The 19,515-nt window shown below is 43.9% G+C and overlaps 2 protein-coding genes across 3 annotated transcripts in view; both read left to right on the top strand.

The window, feature by feature from the left end:
* The window catches only part of LOC309365130 (C-type lectin domain family 2 member H-like), a 63,600-nt gene extending 50,800 nt beyond the window's left edge, over positions 1 to 12,800 (top strand). Inside the window, exons 1-6 of one of the 2 annotated variants that reach the window (XM_081903301.1) lie at positions 106 to 262; positions 4,417 to 4,941; positions 8,555 to 8,671; positions 9,459 to 9,649; positions 9,785 to 9,891; positions 12,134 to 12,800. In XM_081903301.1, the coding sequence (XP_081759427.1) occupies positions 4,794 to 4,941; positions 8,555 to 8,671; positions 9,459 to 9,649; positions 9,785 to 9,891; positions 12,134 to 12,299 (729 nt within the window). In that variant the 5' untranslated portion in view covers positions 106 to 262; positions 4,417 to 4,793 and the 3' untranslated portion in view covers positions 12,300 to 12,800. Of the gene's footprint in view, positions 1 to 105; positions 263 to 4,416; positions 4,942 to 8,554; positions 8,672 to 9,458; positions 9,650 to 9,784; positions 9,892 to 12,133 lie in introns of those variants that run through there. The other variant, XM_081903302.1, reaches the window with a different exon arrangement.
* The window catches only part of LOC309365116 (uncharacterized protein), a 152,827-nt gene that overhangs the window by 92,595 nt on the left and 40,717 nt on the right, over positions 1 to 19,515 (top strand). The window lies entirely within an intron of this gene.

Consider the following 19,515-nt stretch of genomic DNA (forward strand, 5'->3'; position numbering starts at 1 on the left):
AAGACCTTGGGCAATTGAAACCATCTCTAGATTCAGGCTGGGGGGTGAGATTAAAGGCTGGGCGGGAGGAGCTGGAGCCAGAAACGGCTGACTAGTTTCGCTGGCGAAAACGAGGAAGCCGGGGAGGGGGAGGAAGAGGCGATGAGTAGCAGGGACCAATCGCTTTGAAAACAGTTTCTATTTTGCTTCTTGTGGGCTTGGTAGGCAGCAGATACTTGTTCCTACACTGCAGAACCTGGCGCTGGGTTGATTCTGCCAGAAGGTAAAAAGAATTCTATAATATATTGGGGGTGGGAGAAATATTGGGAGGGGGAGGAAAGGGAGATGGGGAGGGAGACTGGGGAAAGGAGAAGGAGAGGAGGAAAGGGGAGAGGGTTTGGGGCTGAAGAAGAAACATTTCTAAAATAATATAAATCATAGAATCATAGAATCATAGAGTTGGAAGAGACCACAAGGGCCATCGAGTCCAACCCCCTGCCAAGCAGGAAACACCATCAGAGCACTCCTGACATATGGTTGTCAAGCCTCTGTTTAAAGACCTCCAAAGAAGGAGACTCCATCACACTCCTTGGCAGCAAATTCCACTGTCGAACAGCTCTTACTGTCAGGAAGTTCCTCCTAATGTTTAGGTGGAATCTTCTTTCTTGTAGTTTGGAACCATTGCTCCGTGTCCACTTCTCTCATAAGCAGTGCTCTTTTTCTAAAAGAGGGTACTCTTTTGGGGTACTCTCATTTTGACTCTAGAAAAGTACCAATTTATAGCTAAAATCGGGAAAAATAAATACAGCAACAGGACAGGACAGAGAAGACTTAGTCCAAAAGGTGGCTTTTTATTTTTATTTTTTAAGGAAACCCAGAGGGGAAAACACAAATCCTCAGACCAAAATTTGTGGTTCTGCCAAAATAGAAAAAAATCTACAATGTATTGGGGGGGAGATGGGGAGGGGGAGGAAAGGGAGAGGGTGAGATGGGGAGAGGGAGATTGGGGAAAGGAGTAGGGGAGGAGGAAGAGTTGATGGCTGAAGAAAAAACATTTCTACAATAATATAAGGATGGCTTTGTTTGAGGAAAGGTAAAATTATATTATGTTAAGATAAATTAATGGATAAAAATTGGGGAAAGATGGAAAGGATTTGCCAAAAATAGCTAATTGAAGCAAAATACAAAAAAGGGAGGTGTGAGGAGGTCAAAGAAACAAGCAAATGAAGTTAAATCATGGAAGGTTTATTGTATTTTTGTGTATTTTTTATGTATTTTTTTTTTGTGCCGGACACCTTTATTAAAGTGGGTCAGACCTCACTATTAAGTTGTGGGTGAACATAGCAGACAACACAGAGATTTCTTCAAGTGGTTCTTTATAATAAGCTGGAACTGAACTGAACTGAACAGCTCAGCCGGCCTGCTTTTATAGGCAGCCAGCTGTCAACATTGTAACAACAACACCCCAGGGTTTAAACAAAAAAAATTCCTTCCAGTAGCACCTTAAAGACCAACTAAGTTAGTTCTTGGTATGAGCTTTCGTGTGCATGCACACTTCTTCAGATACATGCACACTTCTTCAGATTTCGTGTGCATGCACACGAAAGCTCATACCAAGAACTAACTTAGTTGGTCTTTAAGGTGCTACTGGAAGGAATTTTTTTTTGTTTTGACTATGGCAGACCAACACAGCTACCTATCTGTAACCCCAGGGTTTGCCGCCTAAATTACCGTATTTTTCGCACCATAACACTCACTTTTTTCCTCCTAGAAAGTAAGGGGAAATGTCTGTGCGTGTTATGGAGCGAATGCCTATGGATGGCGGGGGGATCTGCTGCAGTCGTGAGCAGAGGATCCATGGTTCCCCTTCCTTCCCTCCTCCGTGACTCGCTTTGAAGCAGCAAAGCGGGAGAAGAGCCGCTGAGTGGGGAGGAGAGAGGGACAGAGAGTCTGCTTCTGCAAAGGAGCAAAGCGGGAGAGGAGAGGAGCCGCTTACACGAGTCCGGAGCTGTTTTTTTCAGTGAGCCAGGGAGGAGGGAGAGAACAGCTCGCTAAATAGCAGCAATTTTTTTTGCAAGCAGGCTCTCTGTCCCTTTTCCTCCCCACTCAGCTGGCTAAATAGTAGCAAAGTTTTTCAGCGAGCGGGAGGAGGGAGCTGTTTTTTTTTCAGCGAGCTGGGGAGGAGGGAGAGAACAGCTCGCTAAATAGCAGCAATTTTTTTTTGCAAGCAGGCTCTCTGTCCCTTCTCCTCCCCACTCAGCTGGCTAAATAGCAGCAAAGTTTTTCAGCGAGCCGGGAGGAGGGAGCTGTTTTTTTCGGCGAGCCAGGGAGGAGGGAGAGAACAGCTCGCTAAATAGCAGCAATTTTTTTTGCAAGCAGGCTCTCTGTCCCTTCTCCTCCCCACTCAGCTGGCTAAATAGCAGCAAAGTTTTTCAGCGAGCCGGGAGGAGGGAGCTGTTTTTTTCAGCGAGCCAGGGAGGAGGGAGAGAACAGCTCGCTAAATAGCAGCAATTTTTTTCGCAAGCAGGCTCTCTGTCCCTTCTCCTCCCCACTCAGCTGGCTAAATAGCAGCAAAGTTTTTCAGTGAGCTGGGGAAGAGGGAGAGAAGCAGAGCCTTTAAAGGAGCAAAGCGGGAGAGGAGAGGAGCCTTCTCTTATACCCCTCTTCTGCATTATTAACAGCATCCTTCTCCACCCACCCCACGCGTGCACCTTGTCCCTTGAGTGCTTTTCCTTCCCTCCCCACTTAAAACGTGGTTACAAAGCACGGATCCACATGGATCCTCAGGATTTTTGCACTGGGTCACCCCAAATTCACCATCAGATCATATAGCATGTCCATGGCTACAGCTTGCACCAAAAAATTCACACACCCACTGTTGCCTGGGGCCGCAGTGGTGCAAAAACGTGGTTACAAAGCACGGATCCACATGGATCCTCAGGATTTTTGCACTGGGTCACCCCAAATTCACCATCAGATCACATAGCATGTCCATGGCTACAGCTTGCACCAAAAAATTCACACACCCACTGTTGCCTGGGGCCGCAGTGGTGCAAAAACGTGGTTACAAAGCACGGACCCACATGGATCCTCAAGATTTTTGCATTGGGCTACCCCAAATTCACCGTCAGATCACATGTCTGTGGCCACAGCATGAACCACAAAAATCATACATCCACTGTTTCGTTTAGAATATTTTTTTTCTTGTTTTCCTCCTCTAAAAACTATGTGCGTGTTATGGTCTGGTGCGTGTTATGGTGCGAAAAATATGGTAACTGACCTGTACCTGAGTGAAAACTACATACACAATGCCCCCTGGTGGCCAGGGTGAGAACTTCAATACATAACACTCACCTGGAGCACTGTGTCCATTTCTGGGCACCACCATTTACGGAGGATGTTGACAAGCTAGAAGTTGTCCAGAGGAGAGTGACATTTCTTTATAAGGCTTGGAAACCAAGCTTAATGAGGCGCAGGAGCTGGCTATTTTTAGCCTGGGAAAGAGGAGACTGAGGGGAGTTGACAGTAGCCATCTGTTGCTCTCTATTTCTCAATGCCAGGCCAGTGGGTGATCCTATATTTGCATAGTCGTTTCCCAATTAGATATTGTTGTAAGTTTAGGGGAGGAGATGGGGGGCGGGTAGGCTGCATGCCTGAGACCCTACTAATTCCTAGATCCAGCAAGGGCTAAAATCTTGGTAATGGCCCCTTAAGTATGGCTCAGGAGCATGACGGAAAGCGAGGAAGGAGATGGAAGACAGGCTCTGACTCTGAATCTGACCAGCTGCAGGAGGAAGCAGATCCAGCCCCCCCCCCTTTTCCTACCAAGATATTGGTTTACTGAAACAGTTTGAGCAAGTTTCCAAGAAGGGGGCGTAGAGGCTAGGCAGCCAGATAGGCAGAGGATTGACAGCTCTTCTCTGGAAAGGGTAGAATTTCCTGACCCTCAATCCCGAAGAGCTGAAATTGTGAGATTGCAAAGGAAGTGGAAAAGGGGAAAACAGGTTTTCCTGTTGTGACTACAATGATGACTCCGAGTAACCAACTGTGTCCATTTCTGGACACTGCAATTTAAGGAGGATGTTGACAAACTGGAGGAGAGTGACATTTCCTCATAAGGCTTCATGAGAAGGAGGAGCTGGGTAGGAGGAGACTGGGGGGAAATATAGCCATCTTCAACTATCTCAAGGGCTCCTCCCTTTCACTTTTCTCAATGCTTTCATTTCATCAAGAAGATGTAGAAACATTACTGTAATCATTTAGACTAAAAAGAAGCAATATTTCATACCTGAATTTCCAGACCTGTAAATTAATATATGTAAGACCACCCTTAGGGCTTTTTGGGGGGACTATACTAGTATGGAAGCAAAACTGCACCTTTTAAAGACTTCAAGAAGAGATGATTTATTTCTCTGCTCTGTAATTTTGTCTCCACAGAGGAATCTTGGGACATTGATGCTATGGCGAAAACTGATGATGTGATGAATTTTTTTCTGGCAAAAGCACAGAACTGATGCTTCAGACTCTGAAGAGGCTTTCGTTTCATTAGGAATAAAAGGAATCACAAAGACAAAACAGGGAAGTGGAAAACATATTAAGTACAGCTTGGCTGGACAAAGTATCCGATTAAAGCACACAATTAAGTGGTATTTAAAGAGGGTGTTTTCTCACCACATCACCTAGCCATACTGTGCTTGAATCTGCAATCCAGTGGTCTGCTTTGAACATATCTCAAGAAATTGCAAAAGTCTGTGTAACTAGAGCTGAGTAGCATTTATTGTGAGGTCTGTGGATCCTCCTGGGAGAAGGAAAAGATGGGTTTCTATGAAACTGAAAAGACAGGGCAAAAGCTCCCCATGAATCCAGATGCAGCAGAGAATGGGGAATGTAGTGGAATCATAAGTAATGGAAGCACCAAACAAGCAAGAGAAGTCTCTCTGAAACCAGGCCATTTTCCATACGGTAAGTGAGTTCTGATGAGAAAGGCATGAGTTTGTCAGAAAAGGTATGGATTTGCTGCTGGGATGAGAGCTGCAGAATGCAGGCCAACTAATCAAATTCATGGAGACGCTAATTTATTCAGGCAATTAAAAGCCATTGGAAAAGGATGGGTACATAGACACTTGTGTGAAAACCGAGGAAGGCTTCTCAGACTCTTCTTAGTTCCTCTCTCAGATGGAACAATCCTTACTCTCACAAGCATGCATAAGGGGAAGGGGGTGAGGCTGCCCTTGAGGAGAGAGATTCCTGGCTGTTCTTCTAGTTCATCTTCCATGTACACCAAGAATGGAGAAATTGTGGCTCACCAGATGTTGATGGATTCCAACTCCCTCCCATCACTCCCTGCCAGCATGGCCAATGTAGAGCAAAAACATCTGGAGGATCACAAGGTCCCCATTCCTGCTGCACACAGAGCTGGAGAGTAACTGATAAGCGAAGAGACCAGGAATCTGCAAGTGCAGGCGCATGGTCCACAGCATTGACTAGCACAGTGGCACTTTAATGCATTGTTGTTGTTGTATGATGACCATCTGATTGGGTTGAATGGTATACATTACAGTAGACCATACTGACATTTATATTTGAGTATGATGTATGATGACCATCTGATTGGGTTGAATGGTATACATTACAGTAGACCATACTGACATTTATATTTGAGTGGGTGATCTATAATTTTTTAATAAATAAATAAATAAAATTCTCAGCAAATCGAGAAGCAAACGATACTGTGCAAATCCCCTGTCATAGAACCCCTGTAAGACTGACTTCACAACTTTGCCTTATGCAACACTATTTCAGAACGTATCGTTCAAAACACATTGGTTCCTCCTTCTTCCAGGAACCCAATCTGACCAACCAAGTGTTGGCATGTTTACATGCTGGTGACATGGCATTAACTGGAAAAAAAAAATTATCTGCTGAAAGCAGACACTCAGAGCTGCATATTGCTGACAAACCACTTTGCTGGCTAGTCCTGACATTTGGACCTGGTTTTCTTTAACTGTCAGTTATGCCACCCTCACTATATAATTAACATAGCAACCTTAGTACATCTGCTAATCCTGGTCTGTGAACTACAAACTGCTATTTTGACTTATTTGGGTGTGGCAAGCTTGAAAATTCACTATCCTGTATTGAATGAATAAAGCTTCTAGCACAGGGAAATCTTGTTTGGTTGAGCAATTCATTTTAATGCATTTTGTTTTGCACATTAATGGGTCTACCCGTGATGTGTTGGAACCAACCCTATGTTATACAGAAATGTGCAAGAGCTTAAACTGTATCCCCTTAATGTTTTGTTTTACAATAAAGTTTAAAATGGTTTCAGGTTATTTGCTTGAGGTTGCTGCACTAGCCTGAGATGCGTGAACAAAATATCCCATTCTGTTTCTACATAGGACAGAGATCTCCTGTCACTTCCATGCTGCCAGCAACAAAAACTTTCAACTTCTGTTTTGATGGCAGTTCAGATGCTCTAAAAGGGATGGGTAACTGTGACCTTTGAGATTTTGTTGGACTGCAATTCCCATTACCTGTGACCACTGGCGATGATGGCTGGGGCTGATGGGAGTTAGAGTCCAGCAACATCTGTGGGGCTGCAGGTTACTCACCCCTGCTCCAAAGCTCTGTGTACACAGTTATAATATAGCAGTATATGACACTGCAACTCCCTTGACTGGCACCGTTTTCTGGTAACAATCTTGGCAGCCAGGGGATTTAACAAGGCTGCCACTATTAGGCAATTTACACAGACACGCATAACTTCTGGAAGTCCACCTTAGCAGGACTGATGTTACAACAGCTGCATTGCCAGGAGGTAGGCTACTTACCTGTTCTGGATGGGATTACAAACCCTCTAAAAGAGCAAGTGCTCAGCTTATACAAACAGTAAAATTTCAAATTTCCCTGCTTACACATGCGTACATACATTGGCTAACCTTTAATAATTCACACAACGGATTGTGCTTCCCTCTGTCTTCTGGCATTGTCCACGTGGCATTTGGCATGTATCACATTCCATCATAGCTGTCAACTTTTCCCTTTTCTTGTGAGGAAACCTATTCGGAATAAGGGAATTTCCCTTTAAAAAGGGAAATGTTGACAGCTATGCATTCCATTCAGTTCTTGCAGTCCCTTCAAATTTGCTTTTAAAAAGAAGCTGGATTACTACAGTGCTCTATGTGGGGCTGCCCTCCAGCCTAGCTGTGAAGTTCCAGATTTTGCAGAATGCCTAGACCTCTGATGGAGGCAGATAGTTGACAGTACGTGACACCTCTGCTAAAATGTTTGCAGTGGATACACATACATTGCTAAGCCAGGTTCAAAGTCTATATCAGGCATAGGCAAACTTGGCCCTCCAGCTGTTTTGAGACCACAATCCCCACCATCCCTGACCACTGGTCTTGTTAGCTAGGGATGATGGGAGTTGTAGTCCCAAAACAGCTGGAGGGCCGAGTTTGCCTATGCCTGGTCTACATATACAAAGACCAAAAGAACTTTGGTCCAGGATACCTTAAGAGCCACCTGAGCCCTTATATCCCAGCTTCATCATTAAGATCATTCACAGGAGCACATCTGGTTGTCTTCGTGTCTCAGAAGCCCAAGTGACCTCAGCTAGAAGTTGGGCATTTAGCGCCACCAGTTCAATCTGTCAAAAGCTCTTCCAGCAGAGATACATCAGGCATCATTCATTTCTGACTTCCAGGCATCTCTTGAAGACCTTTTCTTATGCCAGCAAGCCTATACATCTGTTTAAAATGTTTATTTTCCAGTTATATTAATTATTATTATTATTATTATTATTATTATTATTATTATTATTATTATTTACTATTTCTACTGGTGATTTTTGTTATATTGCATGCCGTATTGGCCCACATATAAGCTGCACCCAAATATAAGCCACACCTTTAAAATTAAAGGGGGGGGGGAGAGAGAGAAAATGCTCGCTCCAAGCCCACTTTTGTAAGGTCGCAAATATAAGCTGCACTTTAACTTTTCACTGTCAGAATTTGGAAAAAAGTGAGGCTTATATTCAGGCCTATACAGTAAACATTATTGTGCAGCACCTTGATAGTTTAGGAGGTGGTGGCATGTGAATACTTTTTAATAAAATAAATAACTGGTGACTCACCAGCCATGCACCAAGGCATACCAGTTGGCTGACTTTGTGGTGGGAGGCACCAAACCTATGAGCTTCATGATGCCACCGGTGAACTTGGTTCCTCTCATACCCTTCCAGCATCTCACTGACAAAAATTGGGACGTTTATTTTTTTGGTCCCCACCTGACTTGCACCACAAGTCAGACTCAGACAAAAAAATGGGACAGTCTGGGATGCAATCAGAAGCCAGGATTGGCTTCTGTAATTCCAGGATGTCCCGCATAAATCAGGACTGTTGAGTGGTATGACATCTTGGTGTGATGAAAGCTTGAACGCACACCTTCAATGTGGGTGGAATACCCAAGCCTTGGTAGACTTGGAGCCCCCCAGGTACTGGAGTTTCTAGAAGGACTTGTCCGGCATCTTGCTGAAACCAAGGAAACATTAACACTTTATTTCCCTCTGCAGGTTTGAGCAATAATGGAAAAAAGAAACTCGCTTTTTCTGTAATAATTGTGAGCTTGCTGCTTAATGTCATTCTGATCATTCCCATCATCATCATCAGCAGCAGCATTGATTTATCAAGTAAGTGAAGAGCCATTTTTCTGTGACTTCTGCCAGGTTATCAACAGGCCACCTGCTCACAGATTTCCTCTCCTCAGCAGCTAGAATAGCTTTATTGGTGTTCAGCTGAGGTAGCCTGGAAGCAGTTGCAGATGGGGGCCCGCATTCAGTCAAGGTAGACTTCATGTACTGTAATAACAGACCAATATGCACACACAATACGCACACACAATACGCACACAATTTCAAGTGATTTAAATTGTACGATACAATTCTAATCAAAAGCCTATCTCAGGGAGAGTCAACTAGACCTTGGCTGTGTATTTCATGGATAGTCAATTGAGGTCTGCTATCTATGGCTGAGCCACAAGAGAAGCTGCTCTATGTCCTGCAAGCTCCTGAGGTTTTAGACAGAGATGGGCACTGGGCTGTCTGCCCTCCCTCCTACCCTCATTTCCCCACCCTTATCCAGCCCCGCCTGGAGATGATGGGGGTCAACCGGAGACCTCCTGCACACAGTTTCTGTGTGGTGTATTTGCAATTATGTTGTTATACGATATTTTTATTTTTTAATTATTTATTAAAGATTTTCTTGTTTTACTATATTTTTATGCGATTGTCCTTATGCTGCTTGAGATGTGTTTCCATTTTCTTTGTTGCAAGCTGCTTTGAACAGGGTTCCTTTTGTGGAAAGGCAGCACACAGATATAATGTTGATGAGTGGAGTACATTGCCTGACCTTTATTTTGGGTAGGACTATTTATAACCTATAGATAGTGATCTGTCTCACTCTCTGACACCTTTCTAGAAAGTTGTGCAGTATTGCCACCTGCCCTACCTTCTCCTTCCACTCCAACTGAGTACTGTCCGGACGGCTGGATTGGCTACCAAAGGAAATGTTACTATTTTTCGGACAGTTACAGAAACTGGACTTCTAGCCAGAATTACTGTGCCTCTTTCGATGCCTCTTTGGTCGTGATTGACTCCCAAGAGGAGATGGTGAGTGGAAAGATGCAGAGCACAGTCTGCAGCCCCAAATGCAGTTGATTCACAATTGGATGAATGTTGGAAATGTATTTTCTTTCTTATTTATTTATTTATTTATTTATTTATTTATTTATTTTCTTTATTAAGAGCTTTTTGAGACGGTACAAAGGTCCTGCTGACTACTGGATTGGTCTCCAAAAGATGAATGACCAGGAGCCTTGGAAATGGATCGATGGCACCATTTTCAATAACTGGTGAGCATCCACAATGAAAATGTGTAATAAACAAGTCCCTTAAAACAGTGTAACAGTTAAAATAGTTTGAGTGAAAAGATCAAGGGAATGCTTGCCCAAACAGGTGTGTTTTGAGGAGCAACATATGCAGTGCTTTTTTAATATAGAAAATAAGGTGCCAATATTCACCATGAAGTTCTTATAGCAAGTGCCATGCTTTTAACATTTGGAAAAGAAAAAAGGGTGCAGGTACTGAGTACCATTGAGTACCCTCTGAAAAAGCACTACGTATATTCCTCAAGGACTCAAAAGCTCCTGGTCCTAGCCTAGTGGCATGCAGTCAATGAACTAGGCGCAGGGGTCAGCAAACCTTTTTAGCAGGTGGCTGGTCCACTATCCCTCAGACCTTGTGGGGGGCCGGACTATATTTTTTTTGGGGGGGGGTAAAATGAACAAATTCCTATGCCCCACAAATAACCCAGAGATGCATTTTAAATAAAAGCACACATTCTACTCATGTAAAAACATGCTGATTCCTGGACCGCCCGTGGGCTGAATTGAGAAGGCAATTGGGCCGGATCCGGCCCCCGGGCCTTAGTTTGCCTACCCATGGACTAGGGGGACTAGGCTAGTTCCCTAAATGTTCCCAGTAAATAAGAGTATTGACGTATTAAAACCTGGCGCCTCCTTCCCAAAGCCCAAGAAGCTTTTGCCTGGCTTAGAGAGGGAGGCATGATGCCTGTGTTGGACGCGGCAATGTTGCAACTTCACTTGTTCCCCACCCCACTCCAATCACAAGCTGGCGCCACTTGTCCTAACTGTTCCCCTACAAAAAAATTCACTACACGCCACTGTCAAAGGCACATTTGTAGTTTCACAATTGTTACTAGTACAGTGGTACGTCGGGTTAAGAACTTAATTCGTTCCGGAGGTCTGTTCTTAACCTGAAAATGTTCTTACCCTGAAGCACCACTTTGAGCTAATGGGGCCTCCTGCTGCTGCTGTGCCGCCGCCGTGCTTTTTCTGTTCTCATCCTGAAGCAAAGTTCTTAACCTGAAGCACTATTCTGGGTTAGCAGAGTCTGTAACCTGAAGGGTATGTAACCCGAAGTACCACTGTAGTCTGCCTGAATGTGGAGGAACTGACCAGAAGCCTTCTCGCTTATTATACACAGAGCTCCACCTTGTGGTGAGAAGCACACATAGAAGTTTATTTTCAGTTTTATGTTTCCTTTCTAGGCCAGATTCTAAAGAAAATATTTTGGTAGAAAAGCTGCTTAGAAATATGAATATTTGTATTATATGAATATGATTGCAATTGTCTTCTTCAGGTGAAAATTTGCTTCTAGGCCTCCCTGAACCTATGCTTGGCATTTCTCCCGCTGCTTGATTTATGCTAGTTCTCAGGGATATTTCTATGGATATTTTCTATGGAATGTGGTTAATGGGTTGAGGTTGAATTCCAACAACACAGAAGTACAGATTCTGGGGGAAGGCGGGCGGGCATGTTTGGGGGATTTCCTGGTCCTGAATGGAGTTACTGGGCCCCTAAAGGACCAGCTGTGCAGCCTTGGGGTCATCTTGGACTCACAACCGTCCATGGAGGCTCAGGTCAATTCTGCTGGCTCCATCTGGTACACCGGCTGAGACCCTGCCTGCCTGCCTGCCTGCCTGCCTGCGCACTGTCTCACCAGAGTGCTGCATGCTCTGGTTATCTCCCGCTTGGACCTGCCTCATATAACTGATCACAAGATGCAGCACATGCACACCATTTGAGTGGCAATGCCCATTAATTTTGGGGGGCAGCCCCCTCAAATATTTTATTGGGGAACTGAAGGGATCTCGGCACCTAGGAGCCTTTGATGATAACCTTTAAAGCTCTAAATAGCTTTGGCCCTGTATACCTGAAGGAGCATCTCCACCCCCATCGTTCAGCCCAGACACTGAAGTCCAGCTCCGAGGGCCTTCTGGCAGTTCCCTCACTGCAAGAAGTGAAGTTACAGAGAACTTTCTTGGTAGTGGCCCCTGCCCTGTGGAATGCCCTCCCATCAGATGTCAAGGAGATGAAGAACTGTACAACCTTTAGAGGACTTCTGAAGGCAGCCCAGTATTGGGAGTTTTTAATGTTTGATGTTTTATTATGTTTTTAATATTTTGTTGGGAGCTGGCCGGAGTGGCTGGAACAACCCAATCAGATGGGTGGCATATAAATAATAAAACTATTGTTGTTATTATTTCAACATATGTTCTGTTTGAAATTTTAGGTTTAAAATTCGGGGAGGAGGAGAATGTGCTTATATAAACCATCAAGGTGTTGCCAGCTCCAGCGGCCGAAGTGAAGAACCCTGGATCTGCAGCAAACCAGTTCAGATGACAAAAGGCACTGGATGTGCACTGAGCGGACTTAACTACATACATAAGCAGCCCTAACTAGATTTTCTATGATTCTTTGGGGGAAGCCAGGACTTCTGAAGTGGCAGTGTTTGAAATGTATGGTGTTGATGTGCCCTTTTACAGTAGTCTGAAAATAAGACCTTCTGGAAGAAGTAGCTTACTGATGGCACGTTGCCTGCATTTTGGCAATTGTGGACAGACAATGGCATTTGGAAGCGAAAATCACAGTCCCCATAACACCCAGGAGAAAAGAAGCGCACAACAAATAAGGATACTTTACTTTTCACCAGATGTAACTGTAAGGATGTTGCTTGCCCAGAATTGGAAAAATGACAAGATACTTACCAGGTGGACTGGCAGATAAAGCTATTGGATTACGCAGAGATGGCAAGACTAACCGGGAAAATAAGAAATCAGGAGGATCAAAACTTCAATAAAGAATGTGACAAATTTATATCTGAAAGACCACTGTAAACACTTAGACTCTTTGGCAGGTTTCAAATTATTCTTGCAGTGATACATAGACTTTGGATATAATTGTTGCCTTTGGATATAATTGTTGACTTTGGATATAATTGTTGACTTTGGATATAATTGTTGAACGATTAGTAATTGTATTATAAATTGGTATTGTTATGTTGTTGTTTAGTCGTTTAGTCGTGTCCGCCTCTTTGTGACCCCATGGACCAGAGCACGCCAGGCACTCCTGTCTTCCACTGCCTCCCGCAGTTTAGTCAAACTCATTTTGGTAGCTTCAACAACACTGTCCAACCATCTGTCCTCTGTCGTCCCCTTCTCCTTGTGCCCTCCATCTTTCCCAGCATCAGTGTCTTTTCCAGGGAGTCTTCTCTTCTCATGAGGTGGCCAAAGAAGGCCTTATAATATGAAGTTATAAAAGTTACTTAAAGAACCCACGGAGGGGAGGAGGGGAGTCTTGAGATTCGAAAAAATCTTGTGCAAATGTTTAAATTTTTTTGTGATTAGGAGTGTGAATCAATTTGTAAAATCAAATGAAAACTATTTTTTTAAAAAATACTTTCCACCAGATGTGAAATATATAGTATATTTGTTACTTTGTGTTTTAATTATAAGTTATATGTTTAATTATATGTTATACGGAAGCATTTCGTGCCTTTTTTGTTGTTTAGGGGGATGGGAATTTAATTGCATGATTGACTGGGCATATAGTGGATTGGAAAAAGTGAGTTTTTCTTTTCCTTAATTGACAATTATACTCTGCCTTATTATATCTGTCAATTTGGCTAATTCTAAATATTCTGAAAGCTTACATAACTATTCTCCCCTAGTGGGTAACTGATTCCCTTTCCAATACTTAGCCACCAGGATTCTTGCTGCAGACGTCGCGTATAAGAAAATTTAGTTTTGTCTTTTGGAATATAGTCATTTAAAATTCCTAAAAGGAATGCCTCTGGCCTTTTACTATATGATATAGTAAACCCGTTCTCAGAGGGTTAGAGTAGGGTCACATATGTCCACAGCCCTTAGCCTTAACACCGGCTCACCACAGGGTTGTGTGTTGAGTCCCCTGCTCTATACTCTCTATACGTATGACTGTACAGCCATCTATTCCAGCAACAAAATCATCAAGTTTGCTGATGACACTACGGTGGTGGGGCTCATTTCAGGAGGGGATGAGTCCGCCTATCGGGACGAGGTGGAGCGGCTCTGTGTTTGGTGTGGAGAGAACAATCTGGCTCTTAATACGGCTAAGACCAAGGAATTGGTGGTGGATTACAGGAAAAAAAAGGCGGACATTCAGCCCTTGTATATCAACGGGGAACGGGTGGAGAGGGTGGCGGAATTCAGGATTTTGGGAGTGACTATAGATCAGGGCATGACTTGGAGCGCAAATACCACTGCTCTGGTGAAGAAGGCCCAGCAGGGAATTTATTTCCTCAGACTTTTAAAGAAGAACAATCTGAGTGAGAGACTGCTGGTGTCCTTCTATCGAGGCTCCATAGAGAGCATTCTCACATACTGTATTTGTGCTTGGTTCTCCAGTTGTACAGCTAGGGAGAGGAAGGTGCTCCAGAAGGTCATAACCACAGCCCAAAGGATTATTGGTCATCCTCTCCCATCTTTGGAAGAACTGTACGGTTCCCGTTGTCTTAGGAAAGCAAACAACATCCTGCAGGATTCATCTCACCCGGGATACAGTCTGTTTGCACTACTGCCTTCTGGCAGGAGATATAGAAACATCAAGTCAAGGACAAATAGACTGAAAAATAGTTTCTATCCAAGAGCTGTGGCCTTTTTGAATGCTGTAACTCGATAGTGTGACCTGGGAGTTTGATGGGTGTGGGTGTGGGTGTGGCTGGAATGTGGTTTGTTTGGTTGTTGTTGTTGTTTTGCTTTTGTTGTTTTTTAAGGGATGGCATCCAATTTCGTTGCACTTGTGCAATGTTGCACTTGTGTAATGACAATAAAGAATCTATCTATCTATCTATCTATCTATCTATCTATATTCTTAGTATTTTCTTTATTTCTTCGTTGATCATGCTCTAAAATTTCCCAATTTCAGGGCATGTCCACCACATATGGTAGAAGGTTCCTTTTTGTTTCTTATATTTCCAGCACTTATTATATGTTTTATTCATTTTTGCCAGCCTTTCTAGCGCCAGGTACCACCTGTGATGCATTTTCATATAGTTCTCTCTCATTAGATAACATGCTGTAAAATTTGTATTTTTTGTCCATAATCTTTCCTACTCATTATATTCAATTGAGTGGCCCAGATGTTGTTCCCATTTTTTAATAGCGTCACCTTTTTCCTCCTTTTCTATTTTTCCATTTTGTAACCATTTATATATTTTTGAGAGAGTCTGTTGGTTGGTTATAAGATTTCCTTCTCCCATACCGAGATTTTTTTATCAAACCCCTTAAGTTTATTATCCTTCTCAAATATCGTTTTTAATTGGAAATATTCTAACCAATTCACCCCCCCTCTCTTTTAATTCTTCAAACTTCTTTACTGTCGGGCAATCCTTTATCTCTTCTATGAGTTCCCTATACGTTAGCCAACTGTCTTTCATATTATTTCTATGCATGGCTCATGACTCTATAGGCGATAGCCACCAGGGAGTTGTTTTATTTCTTTCCCAAACTTCGAATAGGGCCTTTCTCACCAAATGATTAGTAAAGCCTCTATGTGCTTTTATTTTATCATGATCCAGGTAGCCATGCCACCCGAAAACTTTGTCCCAGCCCTCCAGGTCTAGGATTTCCATATCTGTCCAACATCCAATCTTTCAGCCACGTCATGCATGTGGCTTCAAAATACAGCTTGAGGTCTGGGATCGCGAACCTGCCCCTTTCTCTGGGCTCCATCAATACTTTGAACCTTACTCTTGGCTTCTTACCCTGCCAAATAAAATTAGAAAGATCCCTTTGCCAGCCTTTAAAACATTTTGTCCCAATAATTATTGGGATCGTCTGGAAAAGAAAGAGAATTTTTGGGAGAATTGACATTTTTATCAAGGATAGCCTACCCCATAAAGACAAGTTCAAATTATTCCATTTATTTAAATATCCTTTTATTTCTTTCCACTTCCACCAAAAAGTGAAGTGAAAAAGGAATGGGAGTGCCTAAATGAATATCTTAAAAGCCAAGGTTCGAGGACAGAAATCTGGCGGAGTCTGGAATAACCTTGTGAAGTGAAAGGATAAGAAAGAGGGATTTATATCTAGATGCTAGGATACGGATGATCAGGAAAACAGGAAGATACAATGAGAGGTAAAGGAGGTGTTGTGGGATTGGTGGAAGTCAATGTTTGTTTTCCTTTTTAGTGTTTATATTATTAATTTGTAATAATAATAATAATAATAATAATAATAATAAATTTTATTTATATCCCGACCTCCCCAGCCGAAGCCGGACTCAGGGCGGCTAACAACAATACAACAGTACAAAAGTACAGCACAAACAACACTCTAAAATCATTCATTATAAAATTAATTCAAAACAAACCACTGGCAACCATTGGGCCAGAGCTCCACGAAGATTGCCGAGGGAGGGAGTCAGGCTGTGCCCTGGCCAAAGGCCTGGTGGAACAGCTCTGTCTTGCAGGCCCTGCGGAAAGATGTCAAGTCCCACAGGGCCCTAGTCTCTTGTGACAGAGTGTTCCACCAGATCGGAGCCACAGCCGAAAAAGCCCTGGCTCTAGTTGAGGCCAGCCTAACTTCTCTGTGGCCTGGGACCTTCAAGGTGTTTTTATTTGAAGACCGTAAGTTTCTCTGTGGGGCATACCAAGAGAGGCGGTCCCGTAGGTACGAGGGTCCTAGGCCGTATAGGGCTTTGAAGGTTAAAACCAGCACCTTAAACCTGATCCTGTACTCCACCGGGAGCCAGTGCAGCTGGTATAGCACCGGGTGAATGTGATCTCGCAGCGAAGACCCCGTAAGGAGTCTCGCTGCAGCATTCTGCACCCGCTGGAGTTTCTGGGTCAGTCTCAAGGGCAGCCCCACGTAGAGCGAGTTACAATAATCTAGTCTGGAGGTGACCGTCGCGTGGATCACAGTGGCTAGGTCAGGGCGAGAGAGGTAAGGAGCCAACTGCTTAGCTTGGCGGAGATGGAAAAATGCCGCCTTTGTTATACCTGCAATCTGCGCCTCCATGGAAAGGGAGGTGTTGAAGATTACACCCAAACTCTTAACGGACGGTGCTGGCACTAATTGCACCCCCGCAAGAGATGGGAGTTGCCCCCCCAATCCCATATCGTCCCGTCCCAGCCACAGGACCTCTGTCTTCGAAGGATTTAGCTTCAACCGGCTCCAACGTAACCATCCAGCCACAGCTTCCAAACATCTGGTCAGTGTGTCTGGGGCCGAGTCAGGATGGCCATCCATCAACAGATAGAGTTGGGTGTCATCAGCATACTGAGCATACTGAGCCCAGCCCAAAACTCCGGACAAGCTGGGTGAGGGGGCGCATAAAGATGTTGAAAAGCATCGGGGAGAGAACCGCACCCTGAGGTACTCCACACACCAAGGAGTGGCATGATGACAATTCCCCCCCCCAAGCGCCACCCTCTGTCCCTGACCAGAGAGAAACGAGCGCAGCCATTGAAGGACTGTGCCCTGGATCCCCACGTCGGCAAGGCGGTGGTCCAGGAGTTCGTGATCGACCATGTCGAAAGCTGCTGACAGATCTAGAAGAATCAGCAGCCCCAACCCGCCTCGATCCAGCTGTCTACGAAGATCATCTGTTAGGGCGACCGGAGCCGTCTCGGTCCCATGACCAGCGCGGAAGCCGGACTGGAATGGATCCAGAGCCGATGTTTCATCCAGAAACCTACCAAGCTGTTCAGCAACCGCTCTCTCAATCACCTTACCCAGGAACGAAGATTCGAAACCGGGCGGTAATTGGATAGATCTAAAGGATCTAATGATGTTTTCTTTAAGAGCGGGCGCACCACTGCCTCCTTCAGTTCCGCAGGGAATGTCCCCGTGCCAAGGGACAAATTGATGATATCCCCCAGGAGGGCCCGCACCTCGTCTGGACACGCTCTAATCAGCCAAGACGGGCACGGGTCGAGAGGACAGGTGGTGGGCTTTCCAGCTCGGAGGAGTCTGTCCACATCAGCTGGGGATATCCGGTCGATGTGGTCCAATACTGGACCCGAGGACAGTCGAGGGGCCTCCAGTTCCTTTATTGTATCCAAATTGGCAGGGAGGTCATGGCGGAGCAACAAGACCTTCTCCGCAAAAAAGCTCGCAAATGCCTCACAGCTGTGTGCCAAATTGTTATTTAAATTTGGCTGTCCCTCAAGGGAAGTTAAAGACCTGATTATACTAAATAATTGCGCCGGGCGAGAGCTAGCAGATGCAATGGAGGCCGAGAAGTAAGACTTCTTAGCAGCCTTCACCGCCATCTCATAGGTTTTCATAAAAGCCCTATAAGATGTTCTTGAGGCTCCGTCACGGGCACCCCGCCATACTCGCTCTAGCCGTCTGAGGTCCCGCTTCATTTTCCGGAGCTCCTCGGTAAACCAGGGAGCCTGGTTTCTGCGGGGTCGCAGAGGGCCCTTAGGTGCGATCTCATCGATGGCTGCCAGGAGCTGGATATTCCAGCCCTCAACAAGCTCAGTCAATGAGTCGCCAGGGAGCAAGGTCCCGCAAGGCTTGACGGAATCTATCAGGGTCCATCAGCCTCTGCGGGCGAGCCCAAATCGGCTCGCCACCTAAGCAGGGTGGAGGTATAAGATATAGATTTAGATATAGATATAGATTTATTTTTATATGCTTGTTTTTGTGTTTTGTGTATTGTTATTTTTCATTTTTTGTTGTTGTGTGGAAAATGCAAATAAAATTTACTATTTTAAAAAAATTGACAATTATACTGTTTTAAATGTGGATTTAAAATAAATAAATTGTTGGCTATTTTCCTAGACTAACTACAAGCTGTAGTCAAGGTTTGTATTATTATTATTATTATTATTATTATTATTATTATTATTATTATTATTATTATTATTATTACCTACATTTAGTCTAAAGTCCCAGGGCAGGTTATAACAGTTTTGCAAGGTAGATTCTCAAAAATCCCATACTCTGAAAGATACTGATCTTGTGCCACTAAACAGGTCAAATGCATCACACACGTTTTATTTTATTGCCCATTTTATGAAAAAAATATACGATAAGTACTTGGCCCCCTTATTGAAGGAGGATATCCTAAAATATTTCCTACTTTGTTTTGTTAACTGTGCTGTGTACTGATCCATGTATATGATGCACTTTTTCTATGCCAATAAAGGAGATTGATGGGTGGATAGGGTTGCCACCTTTGGTTGGTCAAAATAAAGGACAGGTTGTGGAGGAACTGGGGGGCTAATTGCTGTACCTGGTGCAGAAATAACAAACAAAGCAATCCATTACAATGGTGCATGTGGTTTACAGTGCTATATTCAATAAAAAACAAAGGTACTATGATTTACAATTGTAAGAAAATTTTGCATATTACATCCATAGCTAGGCTTTGTAATGCTGATTGGTTGGACACAAACCAACAAGAAACATCATAGTTACATGGTGTTCACCCCAAGCAATTGCAAGCTCCCTGAGACACATATCTTTTCAGGATTCAGCTTCAGTTTATTGGCCCACATCCAGCCCATCACCACATTCAAGCACTAGTCTAACATCTCAACTGTTTCTCCTCATTCAGATGGAACAGAGAGACATGTCTAGGTGTGGTCTGCGAGAAGTGAAGCTACAGGGAACCAGGCAGAGG

The sequence above is a fragment of the Podarcis melisellensis genome (genome assembly GCF_964234715.1).
Source record: "Podarcis melisellensis genome assembly, chromosome: 2".
NCBI classification, from domain to species: domain Eukaryota; kingdom Metazoa; phylum Chordata; class Lepidosauria; order Squamata; family Lacertidae; genus Podarcis; species Podarcis melisellensis.